At 39.6% G+C, this 19,571-nt stretch overlaps 1 protein-coding gene across 1 annotated transcript in view; it reads left to right on the forward strand.

Moving 5' to 3' along the window:
- Positions 1–4,565: 4,565 nt before the first annotated feature.
- Positions 4,566–19,571, forward strand: part of LOC115191978 (hepatocyte cell adhesion molecule-like) — a 54,929-nt gene continuing 39,923 nt past the window's right edge. Inside the window, exon 1 of the mRNA XM_029750055.1 lies at positions 4,566–4,693. Coding sequence (XP_029605915.1) covers positions 4,642–4,693 — 52 coding nt within the window. The 5' untranslated portion in view covers positions 4,566–4,641. The remainder of the gene's footprint in view (positions 4,694–19,571) is intronic.

Consider the following 19,571-nt stretch of genomic DNA (forward strand, 5'->3'; position numbering starts at 1 on the left):
TCACCTCCTCCATATGGGTGTGAAGGCTTCTTGTTGGCCTTTGTTCAGTGGCATGACGATTGGTGATATCTGTGCTGCAGCGAATTGGGGTTCCCCACATACATTCAAGTGATAAAGCCTCACAAAGGTAACTGCTCACAGCGTAGTTCATAGTGTACTTATGGGTGGCTCCGGGAGTCAATGTTAGGCAGCGTGCAGGTTGTTCATTTATCCGGGTTATCACAGTTCCCTGTGAGTTTGAGCTTTGGGCTTCGACAGCACTTAAAATGCGCATTATCAGGGTTACCTCAGTTTTTTGTAGATTTGAGCCTTGGGCTGCTGTGGCAGTGTGCGAGTACAGTTTCCAGGTTACTGCAGGTTTCCTGTGGGTTTGAGCCTCGGGATGCAGTGGTTCATCGACTCTGGTCGATGCTATCCAGCGTGTGTGTGCGTTTTACCAAGTCACGACAGGTGTTCTGTTGTCTTGGACTTTAGGTTCTGACATTTTAGGCTCGCAAGTATTGTTTTTGAAAACATGGGGTTTATGGAATTGGGCTGCAGTGGCAGTGTCAGTGTGCATAGCCAAGCTGCAGCAGGTTCTGGTTCTCTACATGTGGTTCTGACAGTTCAGTTCTCATGAGGCTCTGACAATTTAGGCTTCTCGGGTAAGTATTCAAGAAATATTTGGTTTCTGTAACTAGGGCTGCACAATATAAACAAAAAAATCAACTTACATTTTTTTTATCCAAATATTGCAAGATTTGACTTGCAATACATAATTTAAAAGCTTAACTTCTTGTTAATCCAGCCACTTTGTCAGATTTCAAAAAGGCTTTACGGCTAAAGCATACCATGCGATTATCTGAGGACAGCGCCCCGCATACAAAAGCATTAAAAACATTTTCCAATCCGGCAGAGGCGTCACAAAAGTCAGAAATAGCGATAAAATAAATCACTTACCTTTGAAGATCTTGCTCTGTTTGCAATCCCAAGGGTCCCAGCTACTTACCAATGGTTGTTTTTGTTCGGTAAAGTCCTTTACATCCCAAAAAAGTCAGTTTAGTTTGCAGGCTTGATTCAGTAATCCACCTGTTCCCCTAGTTCAAAATGCATACAAAAGGAATCCCAAAAGTTACCAATAAACTTCGTCCAAACAAGTCAAACAACATTTCTAATCAATCCTCAGGTACCCTAATATGTAAATAAACAATCAAATTTAAGACGGAGAATAGTATGTTCATTACCGGAGATAAACAACGGAGTACACGCCCTCATCCACGCGCGCCACAAGACTACAGTTTTTTTCAAAAAACAAGCCATGAAACTCTTTCTAAAGACTGTTGACATCTAGTGGAAGCCCTAAGAACTGCAATCTGGGAGGTATTCCTTTGATTTTCCCATAAACAAGCATTTGAAAGGGCAGTCACCTAAAAAAAAAAAAATTCCGGATGGACTCTCCTCGGGTTTTTGCCTGCCATATCAGTTCTGTTATACTCACAGACATTATTTGAACAGTTTTAGAAACTGTTTTATATTCAAAACTACCAATTATATGCATATCCTAGCTTCTGGGCCTGAGTAACAGGCAGTTTACTTTGGGCACCTCAGTCATCTGAACTTCTGAATACTGCCCCCTATCCCGAAGAAGTGAAGCAATGTGGAAAGCAACATCATTCTTGTTTGGAACAATCTGTTGACTGCATTTGACCTAATAGAACAGCATGCGAACTTAGTGAATCTTACAGCGAGGTGGAGGAATTGTGCTGCTTGAGTGACGGGGCTTGTTCTGTGTGGAAAGCAGTCGCAAGAGGGAAAGAAACGGAGTAAAACAAAAAAATTATGGACTCTATATGCGGCCGGGTGGCATTTCAAAATATTACATTCTATATATCTCCTGTGATATGGATAATGCAAGAGATCTGAATTCAATTAATTGTGCAGCCCTATCTGTAATCCCTTTTTGGAGCCGGTGGAACCTATGTGTGCTTGGACTGCCCTGAGCCTCTTAGTTTGGTACCCTCTGAGCCGGCTTGGGGTGTGATTGTATGTCCCCATAGTATGTTGTACCGAGTGACCGACTGATAGGGAATGTACAGTTATGAATACAACTACTGTTCCCTGAAGGAGGGAACGAGGTATAAATTCTGGGCCAATACCTATATCAGATATTTTTCTTTGCAATATCGACCAATACCGATATTTCTTTCTTAATTGTATGTACTTTTTAACCATTCTAGCACAGAAATAAATGTGGTTGCTGTTTGTAGCCTATGTTCATAAGGCTAATAAAAAACATGTCAAATAAAAATTGTTGCTTCTTTCCCATATTCAACATATTTGCATCACAAAGTGAATGAAGGGCATCAGAAAGGTATTGGAAATTCGGAAAAACATCAGGGAAGATAATCAGGTAATAATTGTGTGTGTGTAGAAGAAAAAAGATCTGCATTGCCATCGTTTTCAATTGCGTTTTTTTTCACAGTGTCATCTAACATTTCCTGTGCTGCTTGTGAGCTTTGTAGAGGGAAATAGAAGACACGTACGTGTTCCTGAGAGTCATAGCTTTCAGGTATGATGTCATAATAGCTAATATCCCCAACCGTTCAAAAAGTAGCGGCAAATTCAGGGAGAGAAAACAGCAACTGTTTGTCACAACCGCGACAATAGCTCGCATCAGAAATCCGCCTCAAGCGGAAGATAACAGAAATAATGTATTTTTTTTTAAAATTATGCCAAGTTCACAAGGCCCCCTGGTGATGATGCCCCAGGTAATTGCCTTAGTTGCCTAATGGGAAGTCCACCACTGTTTGTGTGTGTGTGTGTGTGTGTGTATGTGTGTGTGTGTCTCTTTTCAATATTGGCCAACTGACAGAGCTCGCATTTCCTCTTGAAATGTTTCTGACAATGTAACAGGAACAGTGAGTTGGGAAACGCCCCCAATATGTATCATTGAATGATAATTATTATGTTTTATTTAACCTTTGTTTGTTTATCTAGGTTAGTCTCATTCAGATGACATACATTTTTCAAGAGAAACCTGGTCCAACCAAGGCTTAAGATGATTTTAAAACTGACACATAACTCATATTTGGCTAAGCTGAGAGAAATATGCATGGATCAACAGCATTGCATTCACTCCACATTACTGGCCTGTATGACAAAGTGAAAATAAGGATGCCTGTGTTCAAGAAATCCATTCCCAATCATCCTGTTTGCAACAAGGTCCTTTAAGTAATTTTGCAAGACAACATTCACTTTTTGGCCTAAATAAAAAATGTCATGTTTGGGTCATGTCCAACACACAAAAAAAATGTTAAGTTTAAGTTTATGCATCAGCCAATTCAAATCACGTATTAGAACTGTTGGAGCTAGGAACACAAGCATTTCGCTACACCCGCAAAAACATCTGCTAAATATGTGTATGTGACCAATAAAAAGTGATTTGACCGCGACATTGTAAGTGGTCTCATCAGATAACCTGGCACACGTTAGCCCTATGCCAACCTCACCAGGTGGCAGTGATTATATCCTGTAACATAATCCTTATCAGCCTATCAAAGAACTTAAACTTTTTTTCCAGAAACCAATCGCTTTTCTTAATTAAAATAGGTCAACTCGGCCACCAGAGGGATCTTACTGGACAACCAATGTAGAATAGTCATTGGGATACATGTAAACCTTGAACGGGTCTAATCATATAATTATTTTTAGAATCCATATTCATTTAGTATGATCTCTGTGGGCCCTGTAGGCCGAGTAGTAGAGTTATATAACTTTCATCATGTATTAACTTTTAATGTTGCATAAACACAACCACTCATGTTTTCATCTGAGTGTCAAATAACCACTTCAAAAGGCGCTCCTGTTGGCTACCTGCACACCTTTGTCCACTCACAAACTAATTCCATTATCCAAACAGTGCACTGTGCACCCGCAAGTCAAGTCACTCATTATCATGAAGCTGACATGCGGTAATGGTAGATAATGGTGTAATTGCCTATAATGGAATTATTGTGAGAGGCTCACATTTTACAAGTACCCCAACTATTTCCCAAAATACAACATTTCTATTGGGCACAAAATAACAAACCAAACAAAAATAAACAGAAAATGCATTCAGCACATTTGTAGGGTCACAAGCTTGATGAAGTCATTGCGTGCTATGAATAAAAGTACTTCACTTTTGACTACTTTAATACATAAATGAATTCGTCCAAATACTTTTGGTCCCCTGAAATGGGGGGACTATATACAAGAAGTGCTGTAATTTGTAAACGGTTCACCCAATATGGATGAAAATACCCTCAAATTAAAGCTGACTGTCTGCAGACAGATACTGGACACATTACGCCCTGCTCAAATCGATCATGGATGGTGAATCACTCACAAACATACAATATATATTTATCTATCTAGCTCTCTCTCTCTCGTTAAGTGAGGTGTTACCTTTGATGTGCCGCGATAATATATCCCTCCTCTCCTCTTTGTTGTGCGTGAAATGCAAATACAGATGATAGTTGTTGAATGCAATATTTTTTTTTTTACCCCTTGCAAACTCCCCCCCCATCCGTCTAGGCGCTCGTGGTGAGTAGCTCAGACTATGTCATGTTAATTGTAGATTGTGTGGAGCCCGTTGGATGATTGGATGGACTGTAGGCTACAATGCAGTTTTCTCGACGAAATAGACTAAAGGTGACGATACTGCATCTCTTCGGTATGTGCCCCTTGATTTTTGTGACTGTGGTTGTAAGAACTTGACAGCTGTCGTTAACCTCAAGGATTAGTTTTCACGTACCGAATAAAAATCTAAAGTTAATGATGTTTCCATCGCATTTTCAATAGTTGTGTCACGAGCAAATGTGTACTCTGGTCTTGGCACGTGCGCTCTAGCCAACAGATCACAGATAGTGTTTTTAGGCAGTGCGGGTATAATCTACATGAGATTTTTATGGATAAGTGTTGATCATAATGTCAGACAATCAGATCCTTGATATTTATTTGAAAGGAGCTCAAGATCACTGTGCAATTTCAACACCCTGTGAAGTTAATTTTCATTTCTCTACCATAAGCTGCCTCCAATGTCGTTTTACAGAATTTGTTAGTACGTCCAACCGGCCTCACAACTGCAGACCACCAGCCAAGGACCTCCACATTCGGCTTCTGCGGGGGGGGGGGGGGGGGGGGGGGCTCTTTTGTGTGGAAAAACTCATTCTGATTGGCTGGACCGTGGGTGGGCCTGGCTCCCACGTGTCCTCGCCCCTGACGATTCAAGTGAAATCCATAGATTAGGGCCTAATTTATTTATTTCAATTCACTGATTTCCCTAAATGAACTGTAACTCAGTAAAACCGTAGAAATTGTTACATGACGCGTTTATATTTTTGTTCAGTATATTTTGTACAATTATTTTGATGTGAGATGTTTATAAAACATGTCACATCACTTTAAGATGGAGTATTTGGCTGTTTTGCCTGACAGAGTGAGTTTACCTCTAAATGTAACATCTCACACCCTATATTGAAATTTGCAGCACCTTACATACTGCTCCTTTGTGGAACATCAGCAAGTTGAGGTGCGACTGTAAATGTGTCCCAACAAACCACCCCTCTTTCCAAGTGACTGAGGTCTCATCTTCTAGCTATGCAAGCCCTAACTACACTGAGAAGACAAAACATTAAGAAATACTGGTCTTTCAATGACAGACTGACCAGGTGAATCCAGGTGAAAGCTACTATCCCTTGTTGATGTCACTTGTTAAAACCACTTCAATCAGTGTAGATCGGCTATTCCCAAACTGGGGTGCGCACAATACCGTCAGGGGTACGCCAAATAAAAATGTGATTCACATTTTCAAAACAGTCAATTTAGATTTTCCAATGGGGCTATACATTTGGGTGATGTTTTTTTCCCTCGCCTGAGTAGCCTCGTTTCACTGCCCCGCAAAAACATTCAACCATCAAGTGTTCAGCGAAATAACAACACAATGTCAAATTACAGGTAGCCTAGTCAAATAATTAACATCCAATCACATTAACCGTTACTCTCTCGCGGGAATTCCACTAACGATCCGTATTTAGCCAAACGTAGCTGCTGCTCATTACGTTTGCTCGAAAATGGATAAATGGTAAAGCATGGACACTGATGGTTGTGAATCTGATGTAGCATAAGAGCTACTGTCCCCTTACCCGGGAAAGCACTGAACAACAGACAGGGACGTTGGACCATTTGAAGAGGTGCCGATATGATGAGAACTACATTCATTTTGGGTTCACATATATATCTCACAACTCAATGTAACCTTCACGCTTGCGCAGACATTTTAGAAACTAAACATGCCTATTTGAAAAAAGCTAAGGGAGATTTTTGAGCGAGATTTAAGACGAATTAAGGAAGACATCCTCTTCTGTATACCACTGGAAACCAGGACAACAGGAGAGGGTATTTTTAAAGTACTGGACAGCTTTGTGACATCAAATGGACTTGTGGTCAAGATGTGTTGGTATCTGTACTGATGGCGCAAAAGCCATAACAGGGAGACATAGTGGAGTGGTAATGCGAGTGCAAGCAGTTGCTCCCGACGCCACTTGGGTACACTGCAGCATCCACCGAGAGGCTCTTGCTGCCAAGGGAATGCCTGACAGCTTGAAAGATGTTTTGGACACTAAAGTGAAAATGGTTAACTTTGTTAAAGCAAGGCCCCTGAACTCTCGTGTATTTTCTGCATTATGCAATGATATGGGCAGCGACCATGTAACGCTTTTACAACATACAGAAGTGTGCTGGTTATCAAGGGACAAAGTATTGACACGTTTATTTTAAATTGAGAGACAAGCTTAACGTTTTCTTTACTGACCATAATTTTCACTTGTATGACTGCTTGCATGATGACGAGTTCATCACACGACTGGCCTATCTGGGTGATGTTTTTTCCTCACCTAAATGATCTGAATCTAGGATTACAGGGTCTCTCCGCAACTATATTCAATGTGCAGGACAAAATTGAGGCTACGATTAAGAAGTTGGAGCTCTTCTCTGTCTGCATTAACAAGGACAACACACAGGTCTTTCCATCATTGTATGATTTTTTGTGTGCAAATTAACTCAAGCTTATGGACAATGTCAAATGTGTTATAGCGAATCATCTGAGTAAGCTGGGTGCGCAATTAATCACGTACTTTCCCGAAATGGACAACTGGATTTGTTATCCCTTTCATGCCCTGCCTCCAGTCCACCTATTGGTATCTGAACAAGAGAGCCTCATCAAAATTGTAACAAGCGGTTCTGTGAAAATTTAATTTAATCAGAAGTCACTGCCAGATTTCTGGATAGGGCTGCGCTCAGAGTATCCTGCCTTGGCAAATCATGCTATTAAGACACTGATGCCCTTTGCAACCACGTACCTATGGGAGTGGATTCTCGGCCTTCACTAGCATGAAAACTAAATACAGGCACAGACTGTGTGTGGAAAAAGATGAAGACTCTCTCCAATACAACCCAACACTGCAGAGTTATGTGCATCCTTTCAAGCACACCCTTCTCATTAACCTGTGGTGAGTTAGTCACAATTTTAAGGTTTTATATTTAAGATGTCTAAATAAGGAGAAAAATGTATTATTATTATTATATTATTATTTGTGCCATGGTCCTATAAGAGCTCTTTGTCAATTCCCACAAGCCAGGTTGTGACAAAAACTCTCATTCTTATGTTTAGCAAATGGGCGGCAGCGTAGCCTAGTGGTTAGAGTGTTGGACTAGTAACCGAAAGGTTGCAAGATTGAATCCATGAGCTGACAAGGTACAAATCTGTCGTTCTGCCCCTGAACAAGGCAGTTAACCCACTGTTCCTAGGCTGTCATTGAAAATAAGAATTTGTTCTTAACTGACTTGCCTAGTAAAATAAAGGCAAAAAAAATGTATTGTTTGTGGCAGGCTTAAAATGGCAAAAAACAAACATTTGAGAGTGCACTGACCCTGGTGCTAGAGGGGGTACACAGCTGGAGGTTGAATGTTTGAAGGGTACAGAACTATAAAAAGTTTGTGAACCACTGGTGTAGATGAAGGGGAGGAGTCAGTTTGTATGTGTGTCATACAGAGTGTGAAATGGGTAAGACAAAAGATTGAAATGCCTTTGAACGGGGTATGGTAGGTGCCAGAGCGCACCAGTTTTTGTCAAGAACTTAAACGCTGCTGTGTTTTTCCACACTCAACATTTTCCTGTGTGTATCAAGAATGGTCCACCACCCAAACTACATTCAGCCAACTTGACACAACTGTGGGACGTATTGGAGTCACCCCTGTGGAACGCTTTTGACACCTTGTAGAAACCATGCCCAAACAATTGAGGCTGTTCTGAGGGCAAAAGGGTGGGGGGGGGTGGGGGGGTGCAATGTATGGTATACTCAGTGTATAGGCAGCCAGCCAGGCCTGCACAGCATTTTGTATACAACCCTTCTGATTTCAACAGACGTCCCTCATTTACCCAATATCAGTGACTGGTTAAATTCCAGCTACCCAATTCAAATACCCAAGTTTAACAACTTTACATTTCAGGCAATACAAGACAGATACAGAACTAAACACCTGCAAATGGCTGAGAATATATCTGGAAAATCTAAGATGTACAGGACGTGCTCAAAGACAGGCAACTAGATAACTAGCTAACGCCTAAAACCTTATACACTCAATCAAGACGGAGGCTGTCTATGTTTTGTTTATATTTGTTGTTGTTGCACCTCCGCCGGCATGTCGGTGGCCGACATGACAGTCTGGTCCTTTTGAAAAAATAATCACAGCACTGCATGACTCGTCCAATCACAGCACTTAATGACTAGCGCAGTATTCCTTAACAGGTTGTCACAACTAACTCAACCAATGTTTTATCTTTAGTATTATTATTATTGGTAAAGCAATTCTGTCACTGGTGTAGAGAGGAGTAGGCAGTCGCAGGTTTAGAACTACTGAATGTATTTAAGCACCATAGTTCAAAGCGGGACGAAACCCAAACGCTGTTGTGCTCAAAATATATCTTCATAAAAAAGGCACAGGGTGAACCCAAGGTACAAAATATAAAGAACACAGGAAATAGGATAGATTCCTCAGGAAAACAAGTAACATTTATAATGACCGACAAAGACAAATGGCAGAAGGAGTATATTTACAGTGAGGGATTGGAACTAGGTATGTGTAATGATGACGAGACAAGTCCGGAGTTGATGAGTGAAGGGCGTTTGCCAGCAGTAGGTTCGGCAGCAGCTAGAAGGCCGGTGACGCTGAACGCCTGAGCTGGACAGGAGGGGGAGTCAAAGCGAAGGCTGGTGTGACAAATTCCAAATATACAATATATAAAAACAAACAGAGTATACAAACATTACAGTAAGGGGAAAAAAGACAATACATTATATAAGACCTTGTAAAACTTACATTCAAAGTTTTGATTGCTTTTTTGTTATGAGAAGAAGAGAATGTTTATATATTTGCTGTAGAAAAGAATAAAAGAGGTTTTTGACATTTAAGAAAATTGAATTTAGCTAAAATAACAATGAGGTTGATTAAGAAGGCTTTGCATATACTTTGTTAAACCAAATATCACTTTTTCAAGTAGAAGGGAAACATTTGCATGTTTATGATGTAAAACAAATCAACAGATATCTTGCCACAGCTTCCGGGTATAAGAGCAATACCAAAATAAATGTAAAGCTGTCTCCGGTTGTTCATTACAGAAGTTACAGGAAACAATGTCTTTTTTTACTTTTCAAGATAATGTTTAATAGGGTAGCACTTGTGAAATAATTTAAGAAATGTCTTTAATCTTGTTAAAATAAAATTCAGAGAAAGAGACCAAACATTTTTTGAATTAATATTTCTTAAAATACCATTCTAGAAAGACATGACATATGGGACTGAAACAACATCTCATTGAAATAAGGCACGTATTTTCCTATTGTTGTTCAAAACAGAAGGTGAGAAACATATCTTGCCCAGTGTTGAGCCAACTGGATCAAGAGAAAGTATGGAGGGGATAGATTTGGCCACATCCTTAAACAGTAAAACAACTCCAGAGGGGATTGCATCAAAAACTATATCAAATTCTTTTGAAAAAATGCAGCATACTGTACATCATCAAATTTGCTTTGGTTGAAACTGTACAAAACAAAGGCTAAAAAACATTTCCATTCACACAACAGCTGTTATATACTTCTTCCTGACAGATAGCTAAAGAATAGCTAGAGCTGAACTGGCTATGGTAGCTACTAGCTAGCTGCGAGTAGTTCATTCACTTCAGTCAAGAGGGGATGAAACATTAGCAAAAGTAACATGTCAGTTACACTACTAGATCAGCACTGGGAATATTTTTCTTCTTTTTCTGTCAAACAGCAGTTACCATGCCAGCTAGATCAGTCAACTTAAGAGTAGCCAGTTTCTGCCCAGCTTACATTTACAACTGAGAAAAAGCGCAACACGGGCAGCAGCTGACTGATCTTCCCTCCAGTGCTGGGAGTTTTTCAGAAGCTTTGCCTTCTCACAGCCTGACTGCACCTGGCTATCAGCGGAGCCTTGTCTGGGAAAGAGTTCATTCAGCCTCCTTTAAAAAAAAACATACCGCAGCTGACATGGCTGACTTGCTTAAACAAATGTGGTTTCTACTGACAATTGAGATGTACAAACTATGGCATAAGGGGACGACGAGCGAATTAGAGGCAGAACGTACAGATAGGAATATGCTATGTAGAACAAACATGTCTCTGAAATGTTGAATTAGGAATAAAGTCTTCTCTTTTCATGGGATTTCTATCTGCAACATTTGAGAATGTTTTGCAACTTGATATGGCCCTGGTTAAATTACCAGTAACCTTACCTGCAACTCAGCATTAGGAAGGTATTCTTAATGTTTTGTACACTCAGTGTATATTCTTTTATGTTTGTCATATTTCTGCTGTTGGGAAGAGAATAGTTATGCAGAAGGCTATGTATGTTTGTGCACATGGAAGTCAGTGATTTGTTTTTACTATAGGATAATTATCATTTTGACAATAACTACACTAAATCATTATTCAAATGACAAAAATGCGACTCAATGATATTTTAGTCAAAATGACTAAGTCTACACAAAAAAAAAAAAAGAGTGCCAAAATGACACTGGGTTTGATAGGAAAAAACACTGCAGTTCTATTCATTGATTTATCTAAAGCTTTCGACACTGTCGACCATGGTTGAAAAACGAGTTTTAATGACTCCAACCCAAGTGTATGTAAATTTCCGACTTCAATTGTACGTACATTGTGTGGTCCCCACATTGATCCCATCTCGCTTATAAATATCTGGGCAACTGGAATTTCAAAAAGTAATCTTTTTAAAAGCATATGGATGAGTTAGTTATTAAGAAGTTGAGAATACAAATTGGCCTATTCTTTAGAAACTGATTATGCCTATCCTTGAACAGCAGAAGCAGATAATTTTGTCAACTTTCCTGCCAGTACTAGACTACGGTGACACCATTTATATGAATGCAACTGCCACTACACTGAAACCATTAGATTCAGTTTAGAACAGCACACTTCGCTTTATTACGGGTGACGGGTTCATTACAAATCATTGCATTCTATATCAGAAAGTAGGCTGGCCCTCTCCTAAGTCTTGTAGATCAATACACTGCTCTCTTTTTGTTTATAAAGCCTTCTTGTGCAAACTTCCGTCATACTTTACTTCATTGTTAAATTACAGACATGTGTTACCAGACCCTATCACAGTGATGGCTAACTCTAGATGTCCCATTGATCACTACGAAATTAGGTAAATCTGCATTGTTTTTGGAATGATCTGCAGAGCTCTCTGCACCGTGATGTTCTGGTGCCTCTAGGGCAGTTCAGGTTGTACATTTTGTATAATTTGTTTACATGCAGGGCTCTATGGCAAAATAGGTTTTGGTCTCAATGGGATTTCCCTGTTCAAATAAAAGTCCAAAAAAGTAATAAAGGATTTTTTACAATGATGGCATTTCAGTTATTGTGCCATTAACACCAGAAGAGGAATTTGCTGAGATAGTCTTTATTTCCATGTGAACTTAATTTCAGTGTGTACACTCTTAGAAAAAAAGGTGCTATCTAGAACCTAAAAGGGTTATTCAGCTGTCCCCATATGAGAACCCTTTTAAAACCTCTCTGGGCTATGTGGGACGTTAGCGTGCCACCCGTGGCGCACCCTATCAACAGCAGGTGCATTTCAAGAGCGGCAAATTTGAAACCAAATAAATGTCAAAATTTAAATTTCTCAAACATACAACTAACTTACACCCTTTGAAAGATAAACATCTCCTTAATCTAACCACGTTGTCCGATTTCAAAAAGGTTTTACGGGGAAAGCATAAAGTTAGGTTATGTTAGGAGAGTACATTGACAATAGCTGTGTGTAATGCATTGTCGATTCAAAGACAGGCGTCGCCAAAACCATAAAATCAGCTAAAATTATGCACTAACCTTTTACAATCTCCATCAGATGACACTCCTAGGACATTATGTTAGACAATGCATGCATTTTTAGTTCTATCAAGTTCATATTTATATCTAAAAACAGCGTTTTACTATGGCGTTGATGTTCAGGAAATCGTTTCCCTCCAATACCGGCAGTCAAGTCATGACAACAAAATAATTAATTAATATTAGAAAACATTGGTAAAATATTATATTGTCATTCAAAGAATTATAGATTTACATCTCTTGAACGCAATGGACTTGCCAGATTTAAAATTAACCTTACTGGGAAATCACACTTTGCAATAATCTGAGCACTGCGCCCAGAAAAATACGCATTGCAATACAGACTAACCGCCATGTTGGAGAGATCTAAAATCGAAAATACTATGTAAATAATCCATTACCTTTGATTCTCTTCATCAGATGTCACTTCCAAAGAATCCCAGGTCCATAACGAATGTAGTTTTGTTCAAAAAAGCTCATCATTTATGTCCAAAAACCTCCGTGTTGTAGCACATGATCTAAGCCAGCCGGACTTCACTTCACTTCCCGAACGGAAAAAATATATTTCCGTTCGTTCAAACATGTCAAACGTTGTAACGCATAAATCATTAGGGCCTTTTTTAACCAGAACATGAATAAAATTCAAGGCGGACCATTGGGTTCTCTTTTAAAACGTTTCGGAATGAGAGTACCCACCATCAACTCGCGCGCAAGGTGTCTAATGGGCCATCACGTTCCATGGCTCTTATTCGGTCAGATCTCACTGTAGAAGACTCAAAACACTTTGTAAAGGCTGGTGACATCTAGTGGAAGCAATAGGAAGTGCCAAAATATTCCTCAGCCCCTTTGTTTTTCAATGGCATAGGCTCAAAGTCAATTCAACACATCAGGTATCCACTTCCTGTCAGAATCTGTCTCAGGGTTTTGCCTGCCAAATGAGTTCTGTTATACTCACAGACACCATTTAAACAGTTTTAGAAACTTTAGGGTGTTTTCTATCCAAACCTGAACAATAATATGCATATTCTAGCTTCTGAGTTGGTGTAATAGGCAGTTAAAAATGGGCACATATTTTTTCAAAAAATTCTCAATACTGCCCCCTATACCCTAACAGGTTTTAAGAACCGCTTTCGGTTTCAGGTAGAACCCTTTTGGGGTCCATGTAGAACCCTTGCCTCAGGAGGCTCTACATGGAACACAAAAGGGTTTGACCTCAAACCAAAAAGGGGATTAACTAGAAACAAAAAGGGTTATCCAATAGATACAGCCGTATAACCCTTTTGGAACCATTTTTTCTAAGTGTATACAAACATATTCATAGAACTACTAGTCCTGTCATTTCTTTCCTAACCGTCTACATCACATCAGGGTCTTTACAGTTTTTCTCGATTGCTAAGACACTTTCAATTAAACTTTTAATGACACAGATAACCATCATAATCCAATTAGAAAAACAGTATTCTTTTTTGCAAAACTGTAAAGGCTTTCACACAAAATGCAAATGCTAAGCAATGTTTTGCAAAACAGTAAACAACTCTACAAAAGAGGCAAAATTCAGTTCAGTAAATCATGTCAAACAAAATTAAAACATTTGGTCACAGCTGATACAAATTACTCTGAATGTAAACCTCTTCTGCACGTGTGCAAACCTTCTTTGCACAGTTGTTCAATCAGCAATCAGTCCTTATTAATGCGTTATAGAGGCCACTCACCTCTGAGTTGCTGTTTGCAAGAATGGACCGCGTAAGAGGCAGAGGGCAAGGACAAAGGAGAGGTAGAGGGGCCCATAAAGGAAGAGTGGTTCAGATGTGTGGAGGTGGAACGTTTATGATTACCATCCACATGACCAGATGTCCCTCCTAGACGCAATGAATGCCAGTTGTATGGCAATCACTGCAGAGGACTGCCAAGCGTGGATACTCCATGCGAGGATATTTTTTTTTCGCTACATTGCAAGGGAAAACATCCAGTGTGATGTTGATGAAAACATATGGCCTGATCGACAAGAATGAATAGACTGAATGTAGTGTATACTGTATTGGTGTTGCCTTTTTTACATTTCTTTGTTTTTGCCATGATTTGTTAGGTTGGTGTATTTTATTTTTATTCTCTGTATATACTGTACAGCATCATTGAATTTGTGAAGGACAACATGGTAAAAGGTCAAATAAAGCCTTTTGTTTCTGGATATTCATGCACTTGAGTGACATTCTATCTGCATTGGTCATCTTTGGTCAAATAATTTTAGGAAAAAAGAATACAGCCCATGCTGTTGTATGTTTAGTTGTCTTTTATGGTGCATAGTATAATTATAGTATCAACAAATGGCACAGAAATATAAAAGAGGGTTTACCATGTTAGGGTATATTGATTAACTTTTCAAAAAACTTTTCATTAGATAACAAGTTGTATGTTTCGATGGAGGTAGTAGATTTTATGTCATGTGTTTAATGTTTTGAATCATAATGCATTTGAAATGTGTCATTTTGGCCGACGTGTTTCAGTATGGGGCTACATGTTAATTGTTTCGAAAAAGTTAATTCAATTTGGACACATTTTCTCAAGAAATCGAGAAACTGTAATTTGCCACATTGTTATGTTATTAGAGAAGAACTATGATATTTAAATCCATGCGTTGATATTAAGTCTCTCTTTCTCTCCACAGTACTCTGCTCAGCCCAGCATTCAGCCCAACCTGAGACTCGGCAGGTGAAAGGCATTGTGGGAAAGTCTCTCTCTTTTCTAGTGATGGTGTTGAAGTCTGGCAATTTACTTTATGGAGACCTTGGCAATATTGCACATGTGCACCCTGGTAAACAAAGTAATACAAACCTTGTGAAGAGATTTAAAGACCGCCTTCACTGGAACAATGTTACTGGATTCTTCACTTTGACAGACCTACAAATAGACGATTCTGGGGTTTATACTGTGGAGAATGTAGAAGAAGATGAAGAGAAGACGAGACATACATTTCAGCTTACTGTGTACTGTAAGTGTGTGTGTGCTGTAAATGACAAAATCATAAAAGTGACAATCAGCAGTAGAAACAATACTAAAGCGGTCACTTTATTGGTTCGGTAAAAAGCTGAGTGATGGGGCTGGAGAAATGTAACCACTCAAATTCATAGACAGAGCTATGGATGCAAGGACTGATCAACCATTATATAACAATAGTTGTAACCATGTTTTGAGACTATATAGTGTTTGTTTACAATTTCTCTGTAAACAAACACTGGAGTAAAACAAGCTGATGGGTTCTCTGACGTGGACTAAGGTCATGATGCAAGTTATATTCTTCAAGAATCAATGAGTCCAAATCATTAATGTATAAGTCCAAAATGGATGCAGCATCTGCTCTTTGCTACTTTAAAGATGAGTTCCATTTCACCAATTCCCATTTATTCATTATTTGTCTTCCAGATGTTCTGTCCAAACCTCAGGTGACGGTCCATGATAACATCTCCTGTAGTGTGGTGTGTTCTGTGGGGAACAGGAGAGAGGTGACCCTGTCCTGGTACAGAGGAGGGGAGATACTCAACCAGACCAGCAGCCTTGACCTCAACATCACCCTCTCTCTACCTCTCAAGGTGGATGAACAGAACAGAGACTCTTACAGATGTGAGGCTGCCAACCCAGTCAGCAAGGAGACCGCTGATGTTCCAAATTCCTGTATAGAGAGTGATCCCTCCAAGGTGACAGGTAAAACATGTACAGGAGCAATGTTACATTGCAGATATCCAGACAATACCAACTTCTATATGAAACAATAAGTATGGTAGAGCTCATTTTATGAAACACAATGTTTTAATTGTAATATAGTTTCTCTCTTTTTACTTTAGATGGTGATGAGAGGACTCGAGGTTCTCTTATTATTGCTGTAATCTGCGTTCTGGTTGCTTCAGGACTTGTTGGACTTGCAATATGTCTTAAGAGGAGAAACGGACACTCGCATGCAGGTATTCATCTTTTAACGGGGTGAAGTTATTCTCCTTGTCAAAGTCAGACCATGTTGTGCACAACCTTTTTTTAATTATCAAGGATAGTGTTTTGGAAAAGGTAGGAAATGTTTGCCTGAACAACAGATGCAGGTCAAATTAACTGGTCTATCTTCCACACTTCAGGTTGGGTTAAATGTGGAAGACACATTTCAGTTGAATGCATTCAGTTGTACAACTGACTAGGTATCCCCTTTCCCCTGCTTGGTCAGACAGTTGCATTGTCTCAGACCACTTCTCTAAATGTTGAAAAAGCAGAAGGTGCACACACACAAGCACACTCTGACAATCATTACCTTACAGCTTCTCTGGCACCAAAAAGACCTCTTGCACAGACACAGGTACCTATAGTAACATGATTCCATAGTGTTTGTAGAATCTGTCTTGGGGGTGAGCATTTGTGCATATCTGTCAGTTACTCCCACCCACACTGTATATTTAATTTCCTTTATTTGCCTTTATAGACTCACCTGAAAGAAAGCAAGATTGCGTTCAGTATGCAGAGATATCTCACATTAAACCAGCAGATAACCAGGTTAGTAATAATGCTACAGGCTGATAAACATAGGAGATGTAATACAGCAGCTTTTGCAGCCCTCATGGCTCCAACTGTAGCTTTTATCTTTGTGCCAGTAGGAAAGCAAAAAATAAGAAAAAGGAAAACGTTTCATTTTTAGATACTTTGTACCAAAGGAAGGAAACAAGATAAGTCGGACGCTCTCTTGTCTATTCTCATTGTTCTGCAGGAAGTAACTCAACAGTCATCAACAGTCTCAAATCTACAACTATTTCTAAATCTAGTGGGAGGAACCACGAAGCCAAGTTTTATAAAGTCCACAGACTTGGCAAATACTGTAAAAGACACAGGAAGATCAAAGGCATTACTATACTGAACAAAAATATAAATTCAACTTGCAACAATTTCTTAGACTTTACTGAGCTACAGTTCATATAAGGATATCAGTCAATTGAAATGAATTCATTAGGCTCTAATCTATGGATTTCACATGACTGGGCAAGGGTGCAGCAATGGGTGGACCTATGCCCTGAGGAATATTTATGTCTGTAATAAAGCCCTTTTGTGTGGAAAAACTAATTCTGATTGTCTGGGCCTGGCTTCCAAGTGGGTGGACCTATGCCCTCCCAGGTCCACCCATTGCTGCGCCCCTGCCCAGCAATCTGAAATCCATAGATTAGAGCGTAATGAATTTATTTAAATTGACTGATTTCCATATATGAACTGTAACTCAGTAAAATCTTTGAAATTGTTGCAAGTTGCATTCATATTTTTGTTCAGTATAGTTATGACTTTGATCTTCCCATGTTTTAAACAGTATTTTCCAAGTCTGTGGACTTAAGCTTGGCTTCATGAATCCTCCCACTAGATTTATGAATGGTTCTAGATATGTTGACTGTTGAGTTACCTACTGCAGAACAATGAGAATAGACAAGAGAGCATCAGACTTGTCTTGTTTCCTTACTTTGGTACAAAGTATCTAATGACAAAACATGATCCTTTTTCTTTTACTTATTTTTTGCTACACCTTTTCTCACCCCCCCTCTCTTCCCGTCTTTCCTTGTCCCAATCAATCCTTCCTTCCCTCCCTCCCTCCCTCCCTCCCTCCCTCCCTCCCTCTTTCCATTTCCCTGTCTAGGAGGAGCGAAGAGCTATGCCAGAACTGGATCCGCCTAGAGACAACCCTAACCTGACAGTAGTTTATGATACACTCCAGTTACATCGCATGGCTGCCCGTGAGGATGTTAACACTGCATGAAGGAGAGAGAAAACAGGAAGTTACTGAGAGGGTGACAAGATAATTGACATCCAAGAGAAGGCGTTACATCCTAAAGTGAATGTGGAGACAAAATTATAGTAAATATTAATCTAGAAAAGTACCCATTTAACCATTGTGCTGTTGTTGTCATTTCAGACTTCTTTTGTTGGTCATTCTCACAGACTGTTGTTGAATTGGGGCCTCGATGAGATAAACAAATTCAATAGCTATGCCTTGGGTTATTAGTAGGATGATCCCTCTTTCAAAGTGCCCATTTTCCCAATGTATAATGTTAAAACAAATGGAACCTATATTTTAATACAATTAACTAGTGTGTTTGCTATGCTACTGCTGGTCCAAAGCATATTTTCAGTTCTGTCTGATCTGTTGTTAAATGTAGGTGCCTCCCCTGTATCTTTTATAGCTGGTCATTGTATAGCTTGCCAGTGGATAGCAGCTGTGTACATAAAAAGCAGATGTTTGGTGAGATAAAGCCACCTACTCCTCAGTACAATGGCTATTAGGCTACGTTGGAAACAAAGTGCACAAGTACATTTTTCCTTTCACCATGTAGATTCTATTGAAAGATTTCTGAGGGGTAGATCTTGATTTGCCTGTTGACTCGGAAAATTATCTTTGGTGATATTTTACTCTTACTGCTTTTCGCAAAATGCAGACACGATTAAGTTTAGTTCAAATCAAATTGTATGTGTCACATGCGCTGAATACAACAGTGAAATGCTTACTTACAAGCTCTAACCAACAATGCAGTTGAAAAAATAAATAAATAAATACCTAAGAAAAAATATGAATAAAAAGTAACAAATAATTAAAGAGCAGCAGTAAAATAACAATAGTGAGGCTATATAAAGGGGGTACCGGTTAGTCTAGGTAATTGAGGTTTTAGGTACATGTAGGTAGAGTTATTAAAGTGACTATGCATAGATAATAACAACAGAGAGCAGCAGCAGTTTAAAAGGGGGCAAGGAGGGAAATGCAAATAGTCTGTGTAGCCATTTGATTAGATGTTCAGGAGTCTTATGGCTTGGGGGTAGAAGCTGTTTAGAAGCCTCTTGGACCTAGACTTGGCGCTCCGGTACCGCTTGCCATGTGGTAGCAGAGATGACAGTCTATGACTGGGGTCGCTGGAGTCCTTGACCATTTTTAGGGCCTTCCTCTGACACCGCCTGGTATAGAGGTCCTGGATGGCAGGAAGCTTGGCCCCAGTGATGTATAATCTCTGCTACCACATGGCAAGTGGTACCGGAGCGCCAATTCTAGGTCCAAGAGGCTTCTACCCCCAACCATAAAACTCCTGAACAGCTAATCATATGGCTACCCAGAATATA

Source organism: Salmo trutta, chromosome 4 (genome assembly GCF_901001165.1).
Source record: "Salmo trutta chromosome 4, fSalTru1.1, whole genome shotgun sequence".
Taxonomy (NCBI): domain Eukaryota; kingdom Metazoa; phylum Chordata; class Actinopteri; order Salmoniformes; family Salmonidae; genus Salmo; species Salmo trutta.